The 12,659-nt window shown below is 32.6% G+C and overlaps 1 protein-coding gene across 16 annotated transcripts in view; it reads right to left on the bottom strand.

Annotated features, from left to right (window-relative positions):
* LOC143251995 (ras guanyl-releasing protein 3-like) overlaps positions 1 to 12,659 on the bottom strand; it is a 123,762-nt gene that overhangs the window by 57,276 nt on the left and 53,827 nt on the right. For 10 of the 16 annotated variants that reach the window (XM_076503484.1, XM_076503485.1, XM_076503477.1 and 7 more), the window contains one exon: positions 3,900 to 4,055. In XM_076503484.1, the coding sequence (XP_076359599.1) occupies positions 3,900 to 4,055 (156 nt within the window). Of the gene's footprint in view, positions 1 to 3,233; positions 3,247 to 3,852; positions 4,056 to 5,058; positions 5,163 to 12,659 lie in introns of those variants that run through there. The other 6 variants (XM_076503475.1, XM_076503474.1, XM_076503476.1 and 3 more) reach the window with 5 other exon arrangements.

Raw genomic sequence — 12,659 nt, 5'->3', positions numbered from 1 at the left:
AGAGCAAAAAATTATCTACCAAATGACATGAAATATTTTGCGAAAGCGTTTCATTTATGAATATATTTGTTTAACTTGAAAAAACGCTCGTGAATTATTCCTCAACCCAATATTAGCTGAATCTAATATATTGACAAGAACAACTACTACAGAGATAATTATTTGAGTAGAGCAACGTGGAGACTTCAAAAAAAGCTTATTCAACTGGTATATGTATTCAGGAAGCAGAAATTGTATGACAGCAGTCTTTAACTGAAGAAAATTTTATTACAGTTGCTCCTCTGATACAGGTCTGAAACCAATCATCCATATAGCAGTAAATAATCTTTGTGAACATGATGAAGTATCAAATAAGCACACAACCATTAAAAAGCAAGTAATAAAACAAAAGGAGCTCTTGTGGTATGCAGGCACAATTCACGTTTAATTCCCCTTTGTTTAAAACTCTGGATCAGCCACTTGTAGTATAACATACACTTTCTCATGGGAGAAAAGTATTTAAGGTTGAAATTACTATGTAAATATGGACTGTGATCTTTCCACTGGCATATCAGCTAATACACTATAGATTTAACCTTCTTTATTTTCAACAGTAATGACCAACGATCACATCGGAAACACACACACCAGAGGTAGATAGCATTGTTATTTTATGTATATGATCTGCATGTTTTCTCAGTCTTGAAAAGTTCTTCAAATTTCTAATGAATCTCACATTAATGGCAACAGTTCTAAGAATATTTAACAGATTAGATCTCCAGTGAAAGCATTGTCTCTCATGTACTTGTCTTAATGTTGGTTGTTTTTATATATGGAATAAATGTTGTTTCTTTTTTGCTACACATTTTGTCATATCTTTTTCTTTGTTCAAATTTAAATAATTTAGACTTGCTCTAAAAACACCTTCTACTGAACATCTTCCTATTCTGTGGAAATTACTCTTAGGGAAAATCTGTGTACCTAAGATTACCACACTCTAAACATACACAGATATATATATATGGTTTGATTAAAAAGTTCTAAGACTTTTTCTGTTACAGGCACCTGTACAGAGGCAGTGAGCTTCACTGAGGTGTATACAATGAACAAATAGTGTTCTATCCCATGAACAACCCATTTCTTCACACCATATACCCGTGTTAATCAGACAGTTAACCAGGCCTTTTATAAAGAGGTCTTACTTTGCTTAAGGGAGAAAGTTAGAAAAAACTGCTTCAAGCTGTGAGAGAATTGTCACTGGTTTCTTCATTATGACAATGCACCTTCACAAACTGATGTGTCTGTTTAAGAATTTTTTGGCAGTAAAAAGCATTCCTGTGATACAACACCCCCTGTATTTTCCCAATCTTGCACTGTGTGATCTTTTTTCTGTTCACAAAAATCAAAATTAAGTTGAAAGGAAAGAGATTTGATAACATTCCAACTATCCACAATAATCTGAAAGCAGAACTTAGTCACATAATAGTTGAAGATTTTCAACATTGCTTCCGATAATAACAGGAACGTTGGAACAAGTGTGTATCAGCTGGAGGAGATTACTTTGAAGGGATAGCATATAATACTGATGCATGTGCACTATTCTTCAGAATAAAAGTGAAGTCTTAGAACTTTTTGATCACACCTCATATATGTCATTGTCATGGAAGAAATAGAGAAATATTCATAAGTCTACTTGAAGGGGATTATAAAGATTTACATTTGGATATCAAAATTTGTTATTAATAAAATTTAAAAAATAAGCTTCAGAGAGTTATTGAAGTTTTCCAACACAAAACAATGGATAATCAGAAACTGAAGCAAGTTTAAGATATTTCAAATAAGTCAAATATAAGCTTTTAAGTAAAATCCAAGAGAACATGGATTGATCTTCTTTCTGAAGAGGTTACGGTGAGCCTTCTTGATTCAAAATCTCCACTTGAATAAGACTGAAAAGCACAAGAAATATACATTAAAGGAAACAAAGATTGGATAGAAAAATACTTCTAAAGAAAACAATCTTAGAAAAAGATAAGTATGCAAGTATCTGAAACAAAACTTCCTGTTTATGTACAAAAGACCGAATCTTCACTTACTGGAAATGAAAAAACGGGGAGAAGATCCTGGAGCAGTTGTAGATTGTATTTGCCTACAGAAGAACTGCATGTGGATAAGAAGTTCAAAATGAGCAAAATTAGACTGTGGCCCAACAAGAGAGTTGAACTAGCCTGTTGGAATCGAGAAACATTCTGGTGATATGAATGTCAAAAGAAAGAATAATGAGTATCTATAAGATAAGTCAAGGCAGTGAAGAAAGCTTGCTGACTCTAGCTGGCTTCTCACAAATAATGAAGAAAGCTTGCTGACTCTAGCTGGCTTCTCACAAATAATGAAGAAAGCTTGCTGACTCTAGCTGGCTTCTCACAAATAATGAAGAAAGCTTACTGACTCTAGCTGGCTTCTCACAAATAATGAAGAAAGCTTGCTGACTCTAGCTGGCTTCTCACAAATAATGAAGAAAGCTTGCTGACTCTAGCTGGCTTCTCACAAATAATGAAGAAAGCTTGCTGACTCTAGCTGGCTTCTCACAAATAATGAAGAAAGCTTGCTGACTCTAGCTGGCTTCTCACAAATAATGAAGAAAGCTTGCTGACTCTAGCTGGCTTCTCACAAATAATATGGACACAGACAGAAGTTGAAAAAAAAATGGATTCCAATAAAAGAAGTATTACTGTTTGAACTATGTTTTATTCTCAATAAAAGGCTAAATTAATGTTCTCAAAAGCATAAAGAAATTACAAGTCAAACTTTCCAAATGAGAAGTTGTAAAGTGCAAAAACATTATCAAGAATGCACATAAAGTATGTAAAATTAATGACATCATGGACATAAGATTACTGATGAAAAGAGTGATCTATGAAGCTATAAAGAATCAAAAAACCCATGTGGCACATGTAAGTAGGAGCAAGGTTTTTTGTTGGTAGGGAGAATATCTTATTAATAATGAGATGGTTCATGGATGAGTGATGTTATAGTATTATTTATAATGAAATGTAGGGCAGAAATCAGTGAGCATAAAATGGTTTAGTACAGATATGTCAAGAAATAATATTCTGAAATGAAGAATCACTTTCATTTACACCTATAATTTTTAATATTAACAACGATAGAATTTTTATGTGATTGAATATTTCACTTAATATAGAAATTTAATTAGAGAATTAAAAGTATTAAAACAATTTTTTCATACAACTTACAAAAGGAGCTGACTAGAAGGTCTATCAAAGCATCCATACAACTTAAAAGGAGCTGACTAGAAGGTCTATCAAAGCATCCATACAACTTAAAAGGAGCTGACTAGAAGGTCTATCAAAGCATCCATACAACTTACAAAAGGAGCTGACTAGAAGGTTTATCAAAGCATCCATACAACTTACAAAAGGAGCTGACTAGAAGGTCTATCAAAGCATCCATACAACTTACAAAAGGAGCTAACTAGAAGGTCTATCAAAGCATCCATACAACTTACAACAAAAGGAGCTGACTAGAAGGACTAGAAGGTTATCAAAGCATCCATACAACTTACAAAAGGAGCTGAAAGGAGCTGACTAGAAGGTCTATCAAAGCATCCATACAACTTACTGACTAAAGGAGCTGACTAGAAGGTCTGTCAAAGCATCCACACAACTTACAAAAGGAGCTGACTAGAAGGTCTATCAAAGCATCCATACAACTTACAAAAGGAGCTAACTAGAAGGTCTATCAAAGCATCCATACAACTTACAAAAGGAGCTGACTAGAAGGTCTATCAAAGCATCCATACAACTTACAAAATGAGCTGACTAGAAGGTTTATCAAAGCATCCATACAACTTACAAAAAAATGCTGACTAGAAGGTCTATCAAAGCATCCACACAACTTACAAAAGGAGCTGACTAGAAGATCTATCAAAGCATCCAAGGTCCCAGCTTTCACAGCTATACCAGAAACATAGGGACGGTCCTCTTCCCACACCAAACAGTTGTTGTTGGTATTACCTCCAATTACTTGCCATGATATTCTCATAGGATCATCAGCTTCTGAGTTAAAAAAAATTAATAACATTTTTAAATCATTTCTTTGAACAACTCTAGAATAATGTTTAGTTTTACAATATGCTTTTTTCCTACAAAAAGTCAGGAAGAACATACTTCACACACCCTTATGTAAATCATTTTATCCATGGGATATATTTTTATTTGGCTATAAAGTGACATAGGCAGAAATTTATAAAGGATGGTGCTGCTTTTGGGAAAGTAAGGAAATGAGTAGCAAAGCCATGTTGAAGAGATGGATGCCCATTAAAAAATGTTAGTAATTTTCACTTAAAATGGTAAATTTTGATGGCATCATAGAGTATTTTACACCTTTTAAGTATGTTTTATACATTTATATCAATCATTTGTCTATAAAAATGATACATCAACTTTAATTTAAACAATCATTCCTGGTTCTTCATTTTACACTGAATATGTTCTAAGTTATTCAAGTAGTTTAAAAAAGTTTTTAGTTAGATTTAATTACAAATTTGCTGAAGTATAATCTCTACCACCTAGGTATACAGTAGTAAATCAAAGTAACACAAGATAAATAAAAACACCAAATATCAGTCAAGTGTGTGATTCTCTGTTAAAAACATCATACATAATTTCTCTATTTACTACTGACAGTGAAACATGATATGAGTATAATGTGTACATACATGAATGTAAAAAACAACTTTTTGATTAAAAGTAAAAGTAAAAATAAATGCTCAAACAATGAGTGATAATCCTAACTATTCATCTTACAATTTGGAATATAAATCCTTCATAAGGTAGTTTTTGAAAGCATCCTGTCTGTTCATAAGTTTCTTATAATGTTATATGATACAATTCCAAGGTGTACAGTAGTAATGGCATTTGAAAAAATGGCATGTATAATAACATCTCTTAAAATTATAATACATGTAAAAATAGCACCAATAGAAATGGCACAAGTAATATTTTCATTAATAAATACGATTTCAGTAACAATGCTTTTTTTTTCCAATGAGGGTATTACCAGAAATAATTAACTCTCACTTGTGCCATCCTTTTCATGGATTTAATTCTGAATGACTTTCTTAAATTCAGTTGTGGTAGTTGGTATGCAGAAAATACCCAAACCTGTAATAGATGATTGACAAATATCTATTATCTGCAATGTTCTTGATATAAATGGCTATAACCACCTTTACCAATGTATAATAGAATCAGGTTTTGTATAAATTCTGACAAAAAATGACTAACATAAAAAGTTAAAAAGTTAGTTTAACCCAATGTGCAAGGTAGGATGCCAAAGAGCGTGACACCTTTTTATAGATTGCCATTCAACATGGTATTATGTATTTGATATCAGAATTATTAACAATTAACTTTACCCTGCAGTGATAGAGAAGAGTAAATACCAAATACAACCTACAAAGATACTGAAAAAAAACTAAATATTTACTGGAGGTTCTAGTGGTTATACAAAGACAATATTCATTTTGCACAATGAATGAAAGTATTCTTATCCTTTGCATGGGCATAAATAAATTAGCATTCCAGCTTATCAGAGTCTGAAGCATTAAATCACATCATTAATTCACACACATATCTTGAGTGTAACTGTATTTATAACACCTCTGATTTTTTTGTGTGTAACAGAATTGTACACTTTTACTAATAGTTTGATGCATTTCATGTTAATATATAAAGTAAATTCAAAATTATGGTGAACATTCCTTTTTCAATATGAGATTAGTGCAATAAACTGAGTACTCTTCAAATGCTGTTTTTACACACCCCTAATTCTGAATCCCAAATGGGCAAACTGGGAGGAGTGTATGAGGAAAAATCTATTGTTAATACGATGTATTTTTTAGACCTATTGTTTTATTATTATATTGGAAGTAAAAATTAGAAAAGCGCCCTGCTTCGAAGTGTAAATCTATAATAATAGTATGAAGCTTTATGACCAAAGTGAAGCCGGTTACTTTCGCTAGTATATAAATATCTATATATGTCTCTTAACGTTTTACGTGCTAAATTTCACAATTGTTGTTAATAACGTTGCACATTGACACAAAAAAGAACGAATGGCAAAAATGTTAAAGCTGTATAATGTTATTTTTACTTTAGGCCTAAGTCATAAGAAAAGTGTAACGCATTGCACATGGATGGAAGCGTTGTCATTCTCAGAACAGTCTGGCGAATTTTGCAAAAATCATGGTTTCATCGTCGAAAACATCAACCTTATATGTTAGATGTGAAACGCTCCAGAACGATAAAATATTATAAACTGCTGCATTGAAAAATGTTTTCAATAGTTTAAGTTGTATGTCGAATAGAAGTGCTTACAACAAACCAGGGCCTTATTTTTTACAGCTCTTAGGTTCTGATGACACACTGAAACATTATGGAATCTGTAGCAATGGGGTAATTATGGAGTTCTCCTGACATATCATTTGATTGGAAACATGTACTACCAACATTGATAAGGTTAAAATGTTAAATTATTCAATAAATGCCGTAAAAGTGAAAATGGATGTCTTAAAATACAAAGAGAAGTACTGAAAAAATGGTCATATGAAAAACATGCAAACATGTTTGAGATATGGCGATAGAAGACAGAAAAGTTTGTTTAACAAACTGGATTTATGTAATGTGTGATCACACAAATAACTGATTCAAAACAGATTCATCTGTTGTATAGTTAAATCTGATCTTGTTTGCGTTTAGTTCAGAAAAACTTCTACACGTAGATATCTCTAAAATCCCAATTAAATTGCATGACTCACATTAAAAAGTTTTGATTACGCCTATAACAATATACTTAGTACATAATGTATTTACTTGTTAGCACCGTCATCACGAATAGTGCTTTCCGTCGTTCCGTATTAAGCATAAGCAAGCCAGCATAGTTTACAAATAACCCAAATATCGGACTAGATATGTATTTGAGACGCGTTTAGAAATAACATTAACTGAAAGTTAACATTATTTTTTCGTCAAAACCAATAATTTGTTTTCACTATATTTATCGAAAATAAGAAAACCTTATTTGATAATAAACTTTTGACTAATTATACAGTGTCCCACGAAAAGTATTTTCACAAATGTATTAAAATATGTTGAAATTTCTGTTAGGTCCTTATCGTAAGCCCTTATTTCCATTACAGGCACTACACAACGTGTCTCCGTTAGTCAATTGCTGAGCACCACACAGTGGTTAGGGATGATGGGATTAGAACTGAGGTTCAGTGTTGCGACCTGTAACCTCAAGTATAAAATTGCACTCCACACTCTGGGCCATGGGTGCGTTATAAGAGATAGTCAAATCCCACCATTAATTTTGACAAAAATTGTCTGTGAGTGATGGCCTTCTCTCTACTATTTTACTTCAAAACGAGAGATGGATGGTTCAGGTAGCCATTGTGATCTCTTGCGCAAAATTCAACAAACAGAAATAGATAAGCGTTGAATAAAGATAAACCTACAGAACACTTATGTTAAAACATAAAAACAGGAGGTAGTTTGATAATATTTGAAAACAAATACAATTTTGGTTCCCACTGGGTTTATACTGTTTGACCCGCATATTATCTCCTTTCCAGGTGTTCTATAATTTTACTTGTAAATGTGGGTGATAATTCATATTATATAAGAGAACGCTGACGCTAGTCATACGTATGCTTACAACTTACTATCTGGGGTTCGACTTCTCGCGATGAATCAAGTGCAAATAGTCCATTGTGTACTTTATGATGAACAAAATAAACACGCCCCCTTTTGTTAAAACTGTTACTTTTCCGACTAATTATATTATAACACTGAAATCTTAGACTTCATCCCCACAGTAGACACAACACGAATTGTCCATTACGTAGCTTTGGTTTTATAAAATAAATATATGAAATAATTTCAAATTTGCTCTAGGCATATCACATTCACTCAGTTAACGTGATGACAAATATTATTGTAATGAATGTTAACTTGTTACGTATTATAATTTACCTCGGACGAGTCTATGATTTATTATGTTACGTATTATAACGGGCCCAGCATGGCCAGTGGTTAGAGCACTCGAGTCGCAATCTGAGGCTCGCGGTTTCGCATCCACATCACATCAACTATGCTTGCCCTTTCTGCCGTGGGGGCGTTATAATGTTACAGTCAATCCCACTATTCGTTGGCAAAAGAGTAGTTCAAGAGTGATGTTGACTAGCTGCCTTCCCTCTTGTCTTATACTGATAAATTAGAGACGGCTAGCGCAGATAACCCTCATATAGCTTTGCGCGAAATTCCAAAAACCAAGCCGTGTTACAATTTCAAATAACCGGAAATTTGAATTTGAATTTAGAACTTAATTTAACGTTAACATGTATTACATTTTTGATATTTACCAACAAGACTGATGTACACAATTTTCTTTTTTAACACAAATATATTTTACTATCCAACAACAATACAGTTTATAGTAACGGATATTATCACAATAATGATTTATTTACAATAGTTTTACAAATTTACAGACAACGCTGTGATATCTAGACAATATTTGGTCTAGATGTTAAAATAAATCTATAACAATAAATCCGTTGCAAAGTTAGTTGACCGTGAATGTTAACTGAAGCATATTCCTTTGAAAATTCATCCAATACTTTTAATGAAAATAATCACAAAAAGGAAAGTTATAAAATATATGTAAATTAATACTTATTATTTAAATTTTTTCTTAAAGCCATAAGACTTAGTATGCATAAAGTTGTGAAAACCAAAAAGGTTTTATTTCGTAACATTCAAATTGTGGCACCAAACAATAATATCAAATTTACAATTCAGAGGCATAAACGCATAAAATGTAAAGCTCCCACATAAGAGAATACAGGGCCCGGCATGGCCAGGTGGGTTAAGGCGTTCGACTCGTAATCTGAGGGACGAATCCCGGTCGCAACAAATATGCTGGCTCTTTCAGCCGTGGAGGCGTTATAATGTGACGGTCAATCCCACTATTCGTTGGTAAAAGAGTAGCCCAAGAGTTGCTCCTGGGAGAGTAGTGATGACTAGCTGCCTTTCCTCTAGTCTTACATTGCTAAATTAAGGACGGCTAACGCAGATAGCCCTCGAGTAGCTCTGTGCGAAATTCCAAAACAAACAATAGTATACAGTTAGAAATTATTTCACGGCAAAGCACTGTTTTATTTTGTTGCAAAGAGTTGAGGTTGGAAATGTATAGTGGTGGCATGAATATTTAAGACTTAGGCGTCTGCCTGTATAACGCTTTGTTTAAACATAAAACAAACTCATGAAAGTTGTTACCCGAGGCTTAGTTGACAAGGGTATGTTTATAATACAAGCAGCAAGAGATCTATTACAGATTAGTTATGATCCAAAGTACAACTAAGAATTGTTGTAACGCGTATTAACTTACACAGTCACTTAAGTGTAATTACTAATTATTCAATAATTAATTTGTTCATTAAATACTAATTACAAAACAGTTTTTATCCGACATTACGGCTGTTTATCTGCTGCTGTATTCAAGAGTACTGAGAAGGAGAGTATATATGCGGTAGAAGGAGCCTAGGTATATTATAATAAGCGCAGGCCTACTAATTAGTTATTCAGGCTCTCACATCAATGATACTTCAATTAACTATATGAATGGTTTGGAAATGGGGCATCCAGGTTTTCTGATGTCTATGTAGCGTTGGCTGAATGTCAATTAATTTGATATAAAAGCTTTTTATTCTTCTCTTCTGTACATCTTACTGTTTTATTCCATTTAGTTCTATAATCTTCTATAATGAAAGGCTTTGCAGATAAATTGGCATTACAAAGTACCGTATGTCAACTGTACACAGAATTCTGACCTTTTGTGTTTCTTTTGTTCTTCATTGTATTGAAGTCCAAGTTCACAAAGGATATTGTAAATGCTTTCTTCTCTCTCTTTTAGGTGGTTTAATGTATATTAATTGCGATATATTGTGTTGAGGCTTCTAAATTAAAGCCGTTGTTTGGATATTCTTTTTACATTTTCAGAGACACCTTTGACATAAGGAAATATGCCTGCGTAGTTGTAATCTTATTTTTTGTTGTTTGTCTAATTTATCGAATACTTAAGATATTCATTGATAAGGAGGAATGAGATGACACGATTTTTTTCTTTTTTCTTCTTCTCGGCATCTTCTATATTACAAATGCTGTTCATTCTAGAATCTAGATCGTACGCTGTTTATTAGACTTATTTACAATGTTGAAATGATCTGACCTACGGAAGCAAGGTATTGTTCAGTACATCTGATGTGCAAGTTTTGTGTCTTGATGATAATTTTACCTCCATCATACACAGAGATTGTTTCTCAATTGAGACACACCTGTACTAAATTTAATAATGTCATTATAGAGCATGATAAAGAAATAATTCTTTAAAAAAATATCGTGTCTTCCAATTGGTTCATTTCAAAAAACACACAAACAAATACAAAAACAGAATGTTTTAGATTGTTAGGAACAGAAACTGCAGAGACTATTGTATGTTTGTTTCTTTCCGTGGGTTATTATTGTACTTTTCTACATTTGATTAATTTCATTTGAATTTAATATTTATACGTTAAACTACCAGCGATACATAATGGTGAGCGTGTCTGGCTGCGTATCAAAGGAGCCGTGGTTCAAGATATTCTTCGCAATTTCAGTCATGGCTGCGTTATTCGGTTCAATAATCCGAAAAAAGCTTTTTGATGGCGGATGTGTTTCTGGCTGGCTATCTTTTCTCTGGTCAGTAGTTCAAAATTAAGTCGGTAAAATCTAAACCTTTGATCTGACCCTTTGGCTTATGTGTGATACGTTGAAAATTCCAGTTCTATTTTTTCATCAAAATTATTTAAATATTTATTGTGACACTGGGTTAAAAGATAAAAGTTTCATATGTCCTACAATAATTTACATATATTAAAAGTAAAGTCTGGCGAAAAACTAACTGTGCTAGGAGTCTAACTGGCAAGAACAGTGGAACATCAACAGACAGCATACTAAAAATTTACAAAACATACATTAGACCAGTAATTGATTATGCAGCTCCAGTTTGGATTAACGTAAGTGACAAGATAATAAAAACCAAGCTACAAACAATACAAAACACACTCCTCACAACAGTATACAGAGTTCCCACAATCACATCATCTTATGTCATACACAAATATTCAAACATACCGACCACAGCAGATAGATTCCTACACAGTACAATAACGTCTTTTAATAAAAAAGTGAATGAAAAATTAATTATTATGCGAACTAGACAGGTATTTCATACATAATAGTCCTACAAGATAGTCCTAAACATCTCTCCCTGATCAATATGTATTTTAAACATAAAAATAAATAAGTGAAAAAAATATATATATAAAGGATGAAAAAAAAAAGGCCACCATCAAACTAGACTTTCTACTGATAGGGCAAATAATATCTATAAATGTATAACACTAGTACATGGATATTGCCCTGAAAAGTGTCGGAGAAATTCAACCCTAACCCTAAAGCAGTAACCATACCAACCAACACTGCATGATCATATAAGTAAACGAAGGAGGAACACGTCAAAGCGCACCTGACCCTCCAGGGTACATATGATTACCCAAATCCCGAGAGAGAAAGAGAGAATTTACATATACGCTGAATCCGAAAATACTATCCATTTTTCATTTTATATAGATTTTTTTATACAAAAGTGAATAATTTTCAATGAAATCGGGTCACATTTTATTGTGCTAAAAACATTAACAAATGCTGGCTATATTATAGATTTCTCAAGACCAATCGCCATGTGAAGCATTATTGGTCGTTCTAGAACCCAAGCATTAGAATAAAAAATGTTAGTTGTGGTAAACCAAATAATAATTTGATCCAAGTAAGAGTTTTTACTTTCAAATTAATTAAACTTCCTTACGGGATAGAAATATAATGAATATTATTTTCGAAATCTGCGTAGCTGAAATATGTAAAATCCGTTATTAAAACCAAGGCAACTTTTACGAACTTTAAACTCAATCGATACAGCTTTCAAAATGTTTCTATTTGGAATAACCAACATTATGTTTAAAACAATTTTCTTATTCAAAATTATTTCACGATAACCTTGTAATAAAGAAAAAAAAGTGTGCAAGTTTATGGGTTTCTGCATTTGTTTCACGGTTAATTAAAAAATCGCTTAACTATAACGAAAGAGTTTGTTATACTCGAGTTTATTCGTAAAAACAGTTATATTTATATAATTTTAGGTCTGTATCATCTTCACATTCAATATACAGATGTTAGCAGGGATAAAAAAAAAAGTCAAATTTTATTAAATTTTTTACATATTGAATTTTGATGTTACATTTAATGTAAATACATTCCCTGTCACATTCAATCTCGTGTTACTATTAATTCCCTTTTGGGTGTCCACGCATCTTTGAACCTCGCGTTACGACATTATCAACAAAAATTTCAGCCTCTTTACCACAGCCAAAATGACCTTACATTATGCAATTAACAATTCTCGTTTCGTGTCTACACTTCAACGACCGGACTTTACATTACTATCAGTTTTATTGTGGGTGATATCTTTATAAGCTAGATTTCCTACTAATAATAATAACT

This window comes from Tachypleus tridentatus, chromosome 6 (assembly GCF_004210375.1).
Source record: "Tachypleus tridentatus isolate NWPU-2018 chromosome 6, ASM421037v1, whole genome shotgun sequence".
Lineage (NCBI taxonomy): Eukaryota > Metazoa > Arthropoda > Merostomata > Xiphosura > Limulidae > Tachypleus > Tachypleus tridentatus.
This window is presented reverse-complemented; position numbering and strand designations above follow the sequence as displayed.